This window comes from Adelges cooleyi, unplaced genomic scaffold (assembly GCF_023614345.1).
Source record: "Adelges cooleyi isolate 19-005CV unplaced genomic scaffold, UGA_ACOO_1.1 ACOO_flye_CR_arks_rails_tigmint_CR_PRNA_784, whole genome shotgun sequence".
Classification (NCBI taxonomy): Eukaryota; Metazoa; Arthropoda; class Insecta; order Hemiptera; family Adelgidae; genus Adelges; species Adelges cooleyi.
The window spans coordinates 476535-492942 of record NW_026096496.1 but is presented as its reverse complement, the minus strand read 5'-3'; the positions used below and the strand labels follow the sequence as shown (position 1 = coordinate 492942).

Genomic DNA, 16408 nt, shown 5'->3' with positions numbered 1-16408 from the left:
TATATTACTATCTATAAAATAACAACCCCTTTGACAGCTAGTCATCGATGTGAAGGTGGTTATAAAATTAAAAACTGTAACAGGATCCTCCTTAACATAGAAATTTTGAATTGTAAGTTATGATAAAAACACTTGTGTGAAGTAGAGGTATAGGAAATAACAAAAAAGTTACTTTCGAGGATACGTTTTCATGACAATCTGTTTATATCATACTTCTTACTGTTCCTGGCGCATTGAATCAGTTTGTTAATAATGATATAAATTTCAGAATTAATAAATGCCTTGACCCAACTTTGCAAACTTTTTACTGTACTAGTTTAAACTGTAATTGATTTATATTGTACATGTTTTTTGTTAGTTTCGATGTTCTTGAAGCTAGAGTTCTTATGTTTATGGCACAAATGAATGAAGTAGTACGAGGGTCAACAATGGATTTAGTATTTTTCCGGGATTGCATGATACATTTAATAATAATATCGCGAATTTTAAGAATACCACGGGGAAATGGTTTACTTGTTGGCGTCGGCGGTTCAGGAAGAAGATCAGTTACATCTTTGGCATCGTTTATCGCTGGATATTTCCAACACAAAATATTTATAACGAGGTACGCTAGCATTTAACTACAGTTCATATATATATATATACAGAGTGATTCAACTAACGTAAGACAATAATTTTCTCGGAAAATATGAATATTTTGAGAATTTTTTTTCATAAACTTTTAGTTACAAATTTTACTACATTTATCAATATTTAGAATATTTTTATCTTCAACTCTTATATGTAAAACAAGTATCGCATATGGTTTCTTATATGGAACGGAGTTTTTTAATTTCATAAATTTGTAGACATTTTTAAAAAAATGTTAGCATTTGAATTTCTTATTTTCAACTACCTGGTCGTTTACTATGACTAAAAAGATTTAAATTTTAAATCAATACTTGTTGGGTAAATAAAACAGTAGCACTTCTTTTGTCATTAAATAATAATACTGTCACCGATAATCAGACATAAATAACATTCGCTCCATTTTTTTAAAATTTTATATGAACAATCGATTCTTTATCTACTTGCTCGGAAACAAAGTTTATGAGACCTATGACCGTTTTTCATAACCGTCATTCGTTCACATATCTTATCAGTAGACTGTACGTTACCTTTTAAACCCCTCTTTGCGGTATGAAGTATGATTATAGTATAACGATAATATTATCACATTATCATTATAATATTTTGTTGTAATTCGGCGTCTGTATTCAGTACCTAACAAGACGACACATATATATAAACAACTTTATTTGAAAAAAAAAAAATAAATATAAAGTGTACTTCATATATTTTGTGTTGCCTGTCGACATAGCATACTAATCAATCGCGTTATTGTTAGTATAAACTTATTAGTTCATTATTATTATTGGTCTATTGCTCATCTGATTTTAATTTAGTAAACTGTCATTTACATACGATTTATTTCCTAGTAAATTACTATGGGTAACAAAATCAATTGAGGCACAGTGACCTATTAAAAATATTTGCAACTAGAACGCTAATAATAATCACTATCGCTAGATAAAACTGTCTAGTGATATCATGTATTACTACTTCATTAATATAATATACTAACACTTGATGGTAAACATCACTTAGAGTACATGGAAAAAATTGCTGAAAAAGGCATCTAGTAACTACCGCTGCCAAAAAATAGTAAAAATGATTAAAATATAGAATTAACGGTCAAGTCTCACATGAGGGCCTATAGGTTTACAAATGAGCCTTATATTTATCACATAATAAATCAATCCTTTAGTATTTAAATAAATATTTATAATGTGAAGTGGGTAAAGGTAACATTTTTAAATTATTCGAAAAATCATCGTCAATAAGGAAAATTAATTAACGTTATTAACCTTGCGCTGAAAAGCTAAATACGAGATACTACTAATTTTCATTTCTTCAAAATGTGTATGTACATGATTTAAAAAAAAAAGAAAAAAATTTCTAGATTTTAAAATGAATGGAACAAAAATTTGTTATAATATGTTCTTGATTATAAGCCAAATCACATACGTTATATATCTTTTTAAACAAATATATACATACAAATAAAATATTAAAACACTGAATTTAAATTATTACTAAAGGACATTCTACAGAAATGTTAATTAATAAGAAATATGAAAAATTGTATACATTAGTTTAAGAAAATGACAAAACATTAATTATTTTTAAGATTAAATTGTGTTTTAAAGTCAGTATTAGTAAGCTGCTTTAGTTTATACATGTAAGTTATTACAACTAAAATAGTTTTACTAAGATTTGATTGTTCTAATTTACTGTCCAAGCAGACTGGCCTAAAGAAATTTCCTTGTTAGTTCTGCAGGGGTGTTAACAACATTATTCTAATTTCTTTACTTAAAAAACGCTAAAAGTTACGGTGTAAACATGTGAGCGCATAGAGATTAAAAAATTCTAAAAAAAGTTAGATTTGATGGTTTTTAATAATTGAATGTCTTATTAAGTCATACAAAATGTTATTATCATGGCCTTTTTCATCAACCATTAATATTTAAAAATAAATATTTGATTAAAATGCACAAATAATAGTCAAGCGCCAATTTTTATTTTAAATTTATATTTAATCTTTTATATAAAAATCTTTTAGTTTAAATGAAGAGCTACATATCAGCAGGTTCACAAAACATCAAATCTAACTCAAATTTAGGTTAAAAAAAAGAGTAATCATCTTTACATAATACCGATTGACTTTCAAGTAAAAAAAACTTATGTTTTTAACATTTAATAATTTTGCTAAAAAAAATATTTTTATGAGGTATTATTACTCGACACAAAATTTTGAGTTTAATTAACGATGATTATATCCTTCTTCAAAGATTCCAAGTAGAAAGAAACACTATAATAAATCTTTACTTAAAACAAAATAAATATAATAATTATTAACTTACATATTTCAATTCTTTTATGATACCTAATCTAAAACAATATTACCTTGTAGTATTTTGTATGTTTTTCGGTTTATAAGCCAACTGTGTTTTCAAAATAAAGACACAACGGTAAAAATACAAATTTAATTAGTTTAAAATATTATAGATTTATGAAATTTACATCAATGAAATATGCATACCTATAATTGAAATAAAGGTCACCACTTTAGTCAGTCACAAATTGCACATGAATTGTCAATTTTCAAAAATTTTCACAATTTCTGGATTAATTTCACAGGATTAATATCTTAACAGTATTCTTCATAAAAAATCTCGTTCTAAAAAAAAAATGTATTTTATAAATTAAAATTATTATGATGTTTGATAAATTTTACTTATTAACATTACGGAGATTTGTCGTAAATATCTATTTCATATTAATTGCCATTATCATTACCATCAGCAATGATTAGTTATTACTTTCACATCAGGGTAATATATTATAATATATTACCCTGATGTAAAATTTAGTATATCTTCAGTAGCTGGGACATAATATGTCAAATATCAAAAATATGATAACAACATTTTCACTATTACTATTGGGAACAAGTTTTTGTTTATGAATTCATTACATTTATTACTGTTCATCGTACGTTGTGGAGCATTATAAAATTTAGTCAAAATTCGGGAATTTATAAACACGATTGGCAATACTTCAATGTATTAATAAAACGACACAGGACAATTCCGGTGTCTGAATACACAATGCAAGTCACGTTGCCGGTTGCACGCACTTTTTTTGGACATGATAATATTATATCAGAATCATACCGTCAAAATATTGGAAGGTTGGGTTAGAAAAGTGTTGTATACTTAATTGTAGAAGAATACAACTCAACTTTAGGATTAATAAAAGACGTTTATTATGAAACGCTATAACCGCAATGACAAGTAATTATTTTCAATATTAGCGTACGCCGTGAACAGTCCCCACTGCGTACACATTAATTAGTGTTATCTGAATAACCATATTATAAATATAACAATATAACAATATACAACACCTCTCTCCTTACATTTAATTACAAATTATTTACAATTATTTATAAGACATTTTAATCATGATTGAGAAGGTGTGCGAATAAAATGAACAAAGATACAACTAAAAACAATGCTATCTCTTTGTATAGTAATTTACACATAATTTATACCTAAGAATAACAAGGCTCGTGCTTATAACCAATTTAAACAAAAAAATAACGATAATCGTCTTATTTTCTAAAATCTAACGACTTATAGCGATCAGGCGATCTCCTGACTAACCGGGCGAGAATGTCCAGTCGAGCTAGTCATAATTCCCCCGTCTACGTCATCCTCGACCACCTCCTGATCTTGTACCTCCCTTGGTTCGAACGAACTATCATGACCTTCGTCTTCGGGTACCCCCAGGTCCCTATTTGGTATTTTAATGGTTTGGTCTATGTGTCGCTTCCACGTGCCCGCCTCGGTATCTACCTCGAACGCGTGTTTACCCATGGTGTTTGATACTGTCCCCATTGACCATTTGTTATCCCCCCTTCGGTAATCACGCACGGCCACTGTGTCTCCCTGCCTAATTTTGAGCTGCCGTTTGCCGTGACGTTTCACTTGGGAATTCTGGTGATCACTAACCACGTCCTTTGTACTCGGGATTAAGGTATCGAATTGTGTTCGAATATTACGACCTAGTAATAATTTCGCCGGTGTCTGGCGTGTGGCCGAGTGCGGTGTATTGCGATAAAATAATAGACATTATTGCAATAGTGTAGTACTGGTGGTTTTATTTTTCTTAAAAAAAAGTTTAACTAATTTGACCCCTGATTCGGCTGATCCGTTCGTTTGTGGATGGAACGGGGCCCCTACCAAATGCTTAATGCCGCCGTTGGCGCAAAACGTACTGAATTCCGTTCCTGTGAAACACTTAGCTCCATCGGAAGTAATAACCTTAGGGACTCCAAAACGTGCATTATGTTCAGGCACCGTTTTACCCGATACAATGATATCATCAATGAACACTTCCACTCCCTCTTTTTTTTTTTGATACTTTCAATTGCTTTCTGAAATTCACCCGCCGATGATTTTAAACCGAACGGAACGCGTGTGTACCTAAATAAACCTTTAATCGTATTTATGGTCGTTAACGCGCGTGAATTATCGTCGAGTACCAACTGCTGATAAGCGTCCTTCAAGTCTATTTTAGAAAAATATCTCGCGCCCGCTATTCTGGCGTAAAGGTGTTCTATCTTGGGCAGGGGATATTCCGTACTGACTAACACGGGATTTATGGTAATTTTAAAGTCTCCGCACAGCCTGACACTACCGTCCCCTTTCAATATTGGAACTACGGGAGTTGCCCATTCACTGTGGTCGACGGGTATCAGAGCGTTGATAGACAACAGTCGATCTATCTCGGTCTCAACTTTTCCCCTTAATGCTAAAGGAACTGGACGATGTTTAAAAAACTTTGGCGTGATCCCCGGTTTTACTTTTAGTGATATTTTGTATCCATTAAAAGTCCCCAGCTCCTCACTGAACACGTTTGGATACTTTTTTAAAACCGTTTCAACGCTATCCTCTGCGCCGGTAAAATTACACTTTAAGTTTAACACGTTATTAATACCGAGCGTTGATAAATCATTTCTACCGAGTAACGGTGGTCCCCCGTTTTGAACAATATACACCCATATGTCGGCTGTTTTATTGTTATACGTGACGGTGAGCGCGACTTTACCTATCGGTGTGATTCTATTGCCGACGTAATCTGACAACTCGACGTCGTTAGTGACAATAACCTTCGGACCTATTAATGATTTAAACATCGATTCGGAAATAATACTGTGCACAGAACCGGTATCAATTTCAAAGGTTATAGGTTTACCTTCGACAGCTAAATTAATTCGATACGGGGCTACTTTAAGCTTATCGTGGGAAATATCATTAAGTGCAAAAAAAGAATCGATTAAATCTACGCAAGAATCGTGATCGCCTGACCGCTCCTTTACCGATAAAAACTTATTTTGCGCCTTATACTTAGTACCTTTATTTTGTGTACCCCTAGCTTTGCACATAGGGGCCAAATGACCTACTACCCCGCACCCATTACAAGAATAATTTTTAAACCTGCATGATCCGGTGTCGTGGTTGGAACGGCCGCATACTTGGCACTTCCCTTTCCCGTTGGCTTGGTTACTCGTGACCGCATTCTGGTGATGTCCACTTGACCGCTTAACTCCATTTCGCTTCGGTGTCGTGTATACTTGACTCCCTTTCTGTTTGGTGAAGTGGAGCGCACTGGTCGTTTCCCTTGACCACTCTTTACTCGCGTTGATGTTTGCCTCCTTCGTGGTCGCCACCTCCATCAGCTTAACCAGCGTGGTTGATGCTACTAACGCATCCTCTTCCAGTAATCGATCCTGGATCTTGCCGGATCCCATTCCAACAACGAATACGTCCCGCACTACTACCTCCAGCTCTGGCCCAAAACCGCATTTAGTCGCAAGTTCGCGTACGCGAGCGCCCCACTGGACCACACTTTCATCGTAGTTTTTACGAGCTAGGTAAAACTGGTGGCGGGCGGCAAAATACGATTTTTTTGCCTCATAGTAATTTTGCAGTATGACCGATAACGACTCAAAAGTCTTACCGTCGGGGTCCTCGGGCAAACACAGACTGAACAGAATTTTATGCACTTCCTCCGAAATCGAGGATAGCAAAATTGCCCTCTTCTTACTCTCCTCCGTGATGCCGTTGGCGGCGAAAAAGTTCTTTAGCCGAGCGAAATATATCTTTACATTCGTCTCTTGATCGAAAATTCCCGGAGTGCCGATGACTTGCGAGTAGATGGTCCTTACTGACGCCGATGATGCTCCGTCGTTGCGTGATGATTGTGTCATGTTAAACGAGTTCGGTTTTTTTTTTTTTAAAATATTTTTTACTAACAATATGTATATAAAATATGTTATATACTAACAACAAACAAAAAAAAAAATTTTAAATCTTCGTCGCCAATTTGTTGTATACTTAATTGTAGAAGAATACAACTCAACTTTAGGATTAATAAAAGACGTTTATTATGAAACGCTATAACCGCAATGACAAGTAATTATTTTCAATATTAGCGTACGCCGTGAACAGTCCCCACTGCGTACACATTAATTAGTGTTATCTGAATAACCATATTATAAATATAACAATATAACAATATACAGTATAACATTATACAACAAAAAGAATTTCGTCGAAAGTGTTGTCTACTGATACAGTCGCGGTTTCCGACCGTAGGTAAAGAACCGCTTCTCCATATATTATAAAAAACAAAAAGTAAGGAGTATTATTACTATCTGGTTATCGGTTTTATCGACGGACGACAGGGTCGATAATATTATTTAATATGCTGCCTGTGTTGAAATCCCAAATTAATATGGATCAAAATTTCGAATATTTAATCAGTAAAAAGTAGGGAACCGATTTATGAAAATAAGAAATTGAAACGCTAAATTTTATTTTAAAAAATGTGTCTACAGATTTATGAAATTAAAAACATACATTCCCGTTTAAAAACCAAATGCAATATTTGTATTACGTATAAGGGTTGAAACTTGAAGATAAAAATATTCTAAATATTGAAAAATGTGGTAAAATATTTATTTAAAGCTTAAGAATAAAAATATTCTCAAAATTTTCATATTTTCCGAGAAAATTAGTGTCTTACGTTAGTTGGATCTATATATACGTACATACACGTTCATTCATATTTAGATTAAACTAAAATATATTTATAATATCAAATTATTGAAGGAAATGTTAGTAGATTTTTAAGTTAATTCGAGTTAACTGTAATAAAAAAAAATCATTTTAAACGTGCTTATTATATAAAATTCAAAAATATTTAATCGTCTGAAGCACCAAAGAGTAAAAGTCAAACTTTGAACGCGTGACTATACATTTATTTAAAAAGTGGATCACTTTAGAATTTTTTGATAAATTAGATAATAGATAAAACACATAGTTAATATTATATTTTTTTTTTACAGAACTTATAATGTGAATAACTTTTTGGATGACATAAGGCTACTCTACCGAGCAGCTGGGTTTGAAGACAAAAAGACTACGTTTGTATTTACAGATAATGATATAAAAGAAGAATCTTTCTTAGAGCATCTGAACAACATACTGAGTTCCGGAGAAGTCGCTAATTTGTTTGCCAAAGATGAACTTGAAGAAATGTTGACTTCATTAACGCCAGCATATAGAAAGAAAAATCCTAAAGGCATCCCTACTTTGGAAAATTTATACGAATTTTTCATTAAACAAGCCGTAAACAATTTACACATAGTGCTATGCTTTTCTCCGGTAAGGTTTGGGCTAAACTTTTAGGGAGAATCTTATTTTATAAAAATGTTTTCAACATTTACAGATAGGCGAGAGTTTCCGTTTGCGTTCATTAAAATTCCCCGGAATTATATCTGGTTGTATTATTGACTGGTATACATCATGGCCACTTGAAGCTTTACACGCAGTTTCACATCATTTTTTGAAAGATTTTGACGTTTTATGTAGCCCTAATGAAAAGTCTTCACTAATACAAATTTTAGGGGAAATACATAATAACGTGGCCAAAGATTGTATCAGTTACCAACAAAGGTAAGTCACAACGCGCACTGTGTATATTTTGTTACAATATTAACTGACGGCGAACACGTAAAAAGTGTGCTTATGTTTGCATATATATCATTTAAACGCGGCCCTGGTTTGGGCATTTTAAATAATGGATGGTGGGGAAAATTTTAAATAAAATGAAGATATATATATAATTAATTATTAATTAGAGAGCTCGTAAATTATATGTTAATTATTGTTCTTAATAAAAATAAAAACCAATTTTATTACAAAACAGAGATTGGTTCAGTAATAATTTAACTTTTTAAAAAGTTCTAGATACTTTAAAAGTTTCAAATATAATAGTCAAGGTATAAAAAAAAGATAATTTTAAAAGTTGTGTTATGCACACAGAAAACTTGTACAAAAGAACTTTACTACAAACAAGTTTTAAATCGATGGTTGGGCCATCGATTATGATATTTTACTTTGTATAATATCATAGACTAAATAACAAAAAAAAATATTAGTTTTTAGGTTGGTCATGACTACAATGCTACGTTAAGAGTTTATACAAATTATATTGAAGAGCCTACTTAAAATAGTTATGTAGTTAAAGCAAATTTAATAAATGTTTTGAACTTAACATAAAATAGTATGCAATATTTTGTAAAATAGTAAACAAGTAAAAAGTATATTACTTTATAAAAAAAAATCAAATATTAATTTTGATAACTGTTATCGACCATTAAAACGTATGAATATTTTCTAAAATTAATTAATAAACAAACAAAGTTAACATGATAACTACTTATAGTGTATTATTTAAAATATAATTAAAAAAAAAATAATCTATATTAAAAATATTTTATGTTTTTATCAATAGATTCTTCGCTGTAAATTAGGAAGGGTAATTTTATAGTATGAACTATGGTGTAAAAACTAAGTTCATCTGGAAGTGGTGCTTTTTCCCTTACATATATTTTCTTTTTATTATTTTTACAATGTAGTAATTTATTTATAATTTTTTTTTTTTGGAAATTTCCTCTTTTTTATTGTAGTACAAGAACATAAAAATTAATTTTAAACATTTAATGTTATGTAAGGTACCGTCGTCAAATTTACGTTACACCCAAATCTTTCCTTTCGTTTATCGACGGTTACAAAAGTTTGTATACTGACAACGTTAAAGAAATCGAGAATATGAAAGTACAACGAGTGTTGGGATTGGAAAAACTTGCTGACGCTTCAGTTCAAGTAGAAGTACTGAAAGTCGATTTGGTTCAGAAAGAAAAAGAAATTACTATTGCGAATGCTGCTTGCAGCGAGGTTGAAATATATTGAATTGATGTTCGGGCTTTTGGTTTATACATTGTAGTTATTCAAATTTTAGGTGACGGCTAAAGTCAACGAAGTAGTGCAGGTAGCAGAAAAGAGTAAAGCGGAAGTTGCCGTTGTAAAAGATAAAGCGGAAATTTTGCTAAAGGGAATTTCAAAGGAAAAAAAGGTTGCGGAAGCTAAACTCGCTAAAGCTCAACCGGCATTGGACGCTGCTGAAGCTGCCTTATTGGTATAACGAACGCTTTTATAACAATATTTGCGTGGATACATTTTATAAACTCGCATAAAATAATTTAATTATCATTAGTTATAAATTAACCAATTAAATTTGTAGGAACCAAACGGTTAAAAAGGATACTTCTTTCAAAATACATTTTGAAATGTTTATTATATGATTTCTAATAACAAATTAGTTATAATTTAACTCTGCATTAAGTCAGAATAATTAATTATTCTTTGCTTGGAAATATTAAGATTTAGGTGCATATATTATTTACTGATAAATAAAGAGAGTACAAGTGGACTTATACATTTTATAATATTTTACTTCAATAATAGATTGGAACTTTTTTTTTAGTCCATAATTATGTTATTGAAATTACTATGGGTGGTGTTTCGTCAAATTAAACTTTTCTATTGAATTTCAACTATCCCTATCGTCTCTCTTCTCAAGTATGTTAATAACATCCATCCATTCAATCATATATAATTAGGAAAGATTCAACAAATTAACTCAAATCAATTTTAAAATAAAAAAATAATTTATAATCTATTATCTTAATAAAACATGGGATATGAATTTTCGTAATAGATGTATTATTTAATTTTTATATCAAATATTTTATTGTTTTAGACAATCAATGCATCTGATATTGCCACAGTACGTAAACTTGGGAAACCTCCCTATATGATCACGTTGATTATGGATTGTGTACTTCTATTATTTAAACGTAAAGTAGAAAAAACTATACCAGATCCTTCAAAGAATTTTTTGACTCCCAAATGGGAAGAATCTTTAAAAGTAACAAGCACTACTAATTAAAAGCAACATTAAAAACAATTGTTTTAAAATCTAGATACATCGAATTATTATTTTTTCTTATAGCTTATGTCTGACACAAGGTTCTTATATAACTTAAAAAATTTTCCCAAAGACCAAATAAATGGTGAAGTAATTGATTTGATGCAAGCCTATTTCAAGTATTCAGATTATACTTATGATAAAGCAAAAATTGCATGTGGTAACGTAGCAGGTCTCATCAAATGGACATGGGCAATGGCTGATTTCTTTTTCGTGAACAAAGAAGTACTACCGTTAAAAGCAAATTTAGCTCTTCAAGAAGCAAAACATAGTAAAGCAAAAGAAGAGTTGAAAGCCGCTGAAGCTATTGCCACTGAAAAAAACCGAGAACTAATGGAGGCAAAAAAGAAACTGAAAGTAGCTTTAGATTCTCAAGGAGAAGTGCAAGCAGAAGCTGACCGATGTAAAAATAAAATGATGTCAGCTACAGCCTTAATTGATGGTTTGGAAGGCGAAAGAAAAAGATGGACTCAACAACTGGCTGGTTTCAATATCGAAATAAAAAAATTACTAGGGGACATTGTAATACTAACAGGATTTTTATCATATTCTGGGCCATTTAATCAAGAGTATCGTACTAACATTATGCAATCGTGGTACAATCAGTTACATGAAAAAAATATACCAAATACTGTTGGCTTGAGTATAGTTGATAAATTAGTAGATCCACCGACAATCAGTGAATGGAATCTTCAGGGGTTACCAAACGACGAGTTATCCACCCAAAATGGAATCATTGTAACTCAAGCTTCAAAATATCCCGTTCTAATTGATCCACAAAGTCAAGGTTTAGCGTGGATAAAAGCTAAAGAAGCAGCGAACCAAATGAAAGTCACCTCTTTTGAAAATAAGTATTTTAGAAATCACCTTGAAGATTGCGTATCACTTGGAAAACCACTATTAATCCAAGATATAATGCAAGATGTAGATCCAGTTATTACCAATGTATTAGAGAAGAACTATTACAAAGTGGGAAAAACTTTAAAGGTATCGCTGGGAGATAAAGAAGTTGATATCCACGAAAGTTTTCGAATGTACATGACTACAAAACTTGGAAATCCTTCATACCCACCCGAGTTGTACGCACGATGTTGCATAATTGATTTTACTGTCACCCTGAAGGGCTTAGAAGACCAACTGCTGAGTAGAGTGATTGAAACTGAAAAAAGAGAGTTGGAACTGGAACGTGTAGAATTAATAGCTGAGGTAACATCGCAAAAACGTAAAATGCAAAAACTAGAACTCGATTTGCTATTGAAACTCACCACAGTGCAAGGGTCACTTGTAGATGATGAATCAGTGTTGTATACTCTGAACAAGACTAAAGATACTGCTGTAGATGTCCAAGAAAAAATTAAAACAGCCAATGAGACACAAGCATCAATAAATGTCGTACGTGAAGAATATCGGCCAATCGCTACTAGAGGATCGGTTTTATACTTTTTGGTCGTAGAAATGGGAATGATCAATTCTATGTATCAAAATTCATTGCAGCAATTTTTGGAACGTTTTGACCTGTCTTTACTTAGAGCAGAGCCTTCACTTATTCTAAGCCGTCGAATCACAAATATAATCAAGTGCTTGACGTACGATATATTCAAGTATAAATGCCGAGGTCTATATGAAAAAGACAAGACTCTATTTACTATTCTCGTGACACTCAAGATAGATCTCGACTGTCAAAATATCAGCAAGGACCAATTTGAATACTTTATTAAGGGCGGTGCTTCGGTTGATTTGTCATCGATAAAGCCTAAACCTTTCCCGTGGATTACAGATATTTGCTGGATGAATTTAGGCTTATTACAAACTATTACCCCATTTCAAGAAATATTGAACATGGTATCGCAAAGTGAAAAACAATGGAAAACGTGGTATGAAAAAGGTGCACCCGAAAAAGAAGTCATTCCCAACGGGTTAGACAAACTTAGGCAATTTGACCGATTATTGGTGGTAAGGGCATGGTGTCCAGACAGAATTTTAAATCAGTCTTTTGCTTATGTCGAAGAATCACTTGGACCTAAATTTGTGGAGTCAATTATGTTTGATATTGAAGAAATGTATAACGAATCGAGAAGTACCACTCCGCTTATTTGTTTCCTTAGCATGGGTTCAGATCCTAGTAATTTAATCGAAACAACAGCAAAAAAATTGGAAATCCCGTTTAATTCCATATCGATGGGCCAAGGACAAGAAATACATGCTAGAGTGTTAATAGAGAACTGTAATAACAACGTATGATATTTATTGACGTCGATAGAGAAGTATAGACGATTTTATATAATTGTATTAAGTAGGTTTGTACTTTTTTATAGGGTGGTTGGGTTTTGTTACAAAATTGTCATTTATGTTTGGATTTCATGAGAGAAACTTACACATATATTATTACTAAAGCAACCACCACACAACATGACAATTTTAGAGTTTGGATTACATCTGAACCGCATCCGAAATTTCCTATACCTCTTCTACAAATCTCCGTACATTTTACCTATGAACCTCCAGAAGGTAATTATTATTCAACGGTTTATTATGATTAATTATCTATGTAAACGTTATTCAGCTACTAATTTTAAATCACCTATCGCTTCAAATCTATTATTTAGGATTAAGAGCTGGATTGAAAAGGACGTACAATACCATAACACAAGACGATTTCGATCATTCTAGTTCTCCTCAGTATAAATCGATTCTATACGCCATATCTTTTCTTCATTCAGTAGTACAGGAGCGGAGAAAATTTGGACCTATTGGTTGGAATATCCCTTATGAGTTTAACAACGCAGATTGGTACTCGTCTATGTTATACTTACAAAAAATGATAGACGAGATGGCTGCCAACTCTCCAGTGAACTGGGTTTCTTTAAGGCAAGCCCGTTTTTGGTATTTTATTTATAGTTCTTAAATTCAGTCGTATAACACATATTTATGTTTAATAGATACATGTTGGCAGAAGTGCACTACGGCGGTCGTGTAACTGACGATTACGACCGGCGTCTTCTTAATAATTTCACCGTTATGTGGTTCATGGACGAAATATTCGAAGGTCATTTTAATTTCTACAAAGGTTATAATATTCTGAATTTCAAAAAACTATCACATTACTGGGACGCGATCGAAAATATGCCATTAAAAGAACCTCCGCAAGCATGTGGACTGCATCCAAACGCCGATATTACGTATTTAAATAATAACACATTTAGTTAAATTGTTAAGATTGATTGTCTGCAGGTAACTTCATCATATTTTTTTTTTAGATACCAAACAAATATGATTCAGACTATGTTCGACAAAATCACGTTCATACAACCAAAAGGTTCTAGCGGAGACGGAGAGTTTACGAGAGAAGATAAAGTATTTGCAATGGCGAACGATATTCTGAAAAAACTACCGGCTGCTTTTAACATGTTTACCATTAAAGAACGGTAAAAAAAAAAAAAGAATGCCATACTAGTTAAATTTCAACAATAAATATGTGTACCTACGTTATGTGTTTAGATTAAGCCTGATGGGCGCAACACAACCAATGAATATATTCTTAGGGCAAGAAATCGAACGAATTCAGATCGTGATTAATTTAGTAAGAAAGACCCTCGAAGATCTTTTATTAGCAATCGAAGGAATAATCATAATGAATGAGGTAACTATAAAAAGCGTACTCTATAACTGACTTAGGAAAATACCAATTATTTCTTTAATTGTAGGATCTGACGGCCACGTTGGACTTCCTATACGACGGACGTATTCCTAATCATTGGCTAAGGCCGTCTTGGACGTCATCATCGATAAGCTTTTGGTTTAACGAATTACTCGACCGACAAATCCAAATAGCCACGTGGGTTTTCAAAGAAAAACCTACGAAATTTTGGATGACCGGATTTTTTAATCCTCAAGGCTTTTTAACCGCCATGAAACAAGAAATATCGAGAGCTCATGCCGGATGGACACTAGACAACATGGCTCTAGAAAACAAGGTGACTATGTACAGCAAAAATGAAGTTGGAAAACCGCCAGCTGTAAGTTGAAAACAATTGCGTGTAAAATGTATTGTGGATAGATTGATTACATTAACTCAATACGACAGGAAGGAGTTTACGTGTACGGATTGTTTTTGGACGGAGCCGGTTGGAATAGGAAAACTAGTACACTACAAGAAGCGTTGCATAAAATATTGACAACGGAAATGCCAGTGTTTCATATTTATGCGGTTCATTTATTAAAGCCTAAAGTTGTAACGGGATATCAGTGTCCCGTTTATAAGAAACCAAGACGAACGGGTCTATTTTATGTTTGTGAATTAAGTCTGGACACGCCGCCAGAACTTCCGGCAGAACACTGGATTTTAAGAGGAGTGGGTCTGTTATGTGATATTAAATAAAGTGGATTCCCAGTGGGAAACTATATTGTATACTTGGTTAAAACCTGTTGCTATGTGACATCGGTATGTAGTCTTTTTTCGATTTTTTTTGTAATCTATCTAACTGGTTATTAGGTGAAAAAAGTTAATAATTTTTTTTTGCAAGATCCTGCTAATTTTTTTCCAAAATAAGTAATAAAAGTACATTTGGGTTCAGAGGTAATTTGGGTTATTTAAGTCATAAAGCCCACCCCCATACATATTTTCTTTGTGAAAACATTTTTATGTTATTGTATTATATTACAAAATTACCAATTATTACCTTTTCTGATATTTACCAGAGCGTTATCAACTTTTGAAACTTAAATGGTAACCTACACTACCTCAGTGACCCATCTCTCACTAAAAGCTTTTTCTGTTTAAGTGATGGTTACTGGCAGTGTATTAAATATCCACAGTATATCAAAATGTTTATAAAAATATTGTAAGTTTGCATACATTTCGTTTAAAAGTTGTAATTCAGGAATTTTAAAACTGATTTATGATTTTTTCATAAATGTAATAATTGTTTAAACAGATATTAGAAGATATACTTTCAGAATATTTTTTTATCAGTTATTTTAAGTTTAGTTCTAGTCCTGCACAACATAATTTTAAATAGTATAATATAGAAGAAAACAAAAAACATTTGTTAGTGTGCTTCAAAACGGCGCATCAAGTCAGTGTAATGAAATCTATTCTACCATATTACACAATATCTCTCCCAAAATCAGAATTTGCTTTTTTTTTTTATCAGACTGAGTAACTTTTTCTAAAGAAATTTTGTCAAGAAAATCTTTTTTTTATACTAGGGACGTTTTTGTAACGGTTGACTAACCGGCCCACCATATATGTATCTATCTAACTGACTAAATATTTATTAGTAATAAAGCCTGCAGAAGTGCGCAATTTTGCAAAAAAAAAAGTAAGAATGTCTTAAATAACGTTAATATAATCATCATCATATGGTTTAGGCCTTGGTATTGGCCAATTTTGAAATATTAAAAA

The 16408-nt window shown here is 32.2% G+C and overlaps 1 protein-coding gene across 1 annotated transcript in view; it reads left to right on the top strand.

The window, feature by feature from the left end:
* Positions 1 to 15382, top strand: part of LOC126845399 (dynein axonemal heavy chain 5-like) — a 41556-nt gene extending 26174 nt beyond the window's left edge. The window contains exons 34-47 of the mRNA XM_050584053.1: positions 359 to 604; positions 8018 to 8336; positions 8401 to 8627; positions 9689 to 9911; positions 9976 to 10152; positions 10777 to 10944; positions 11029 to 13239; positions 13320 to 13512; positions 13611 to 13872; positions 13944 to 14183; positions 14262 to 14429; positions 14503 to 14644; positions 14709 to 15020; positions 15089 to 15382. Of these exons, the coding sequence (XP_050440010.1) occupies positions 359 to 604; positions 8018 to 8336; positions 8401 to 8627; positions 9689 to 9911; positions 9976 to 10152; positions 10777 to 10944; positions 11029 to 13239; positions 13320 to 13512; positions 13611 to 13872; positions 13944 to 14183; positions 14262 to 14429; positions 14503 to 14644; positions 14709 to 15020; positions 15089 to 15382 (5182 nt within the window). The remainder of the gene's footprint in view (positions 1 to 358; positions 605 to 8017; positions 8337 to 8400; positions 8628 to 9688; positions 9912 to 9975; positions 10153 to 10776; positions 10945 to 11028; positions 13240 to 13319; positions 13513 to 13610; positions 13873 to 13943; positions 14184 to 14261; positions 14430 to 14502; positions 14645 to 14708; positions 15021 to 15088) is intronic.
* The last annotated feature ends 1026 nt before the right edge of the window (positions 15383 to 16408 follow it).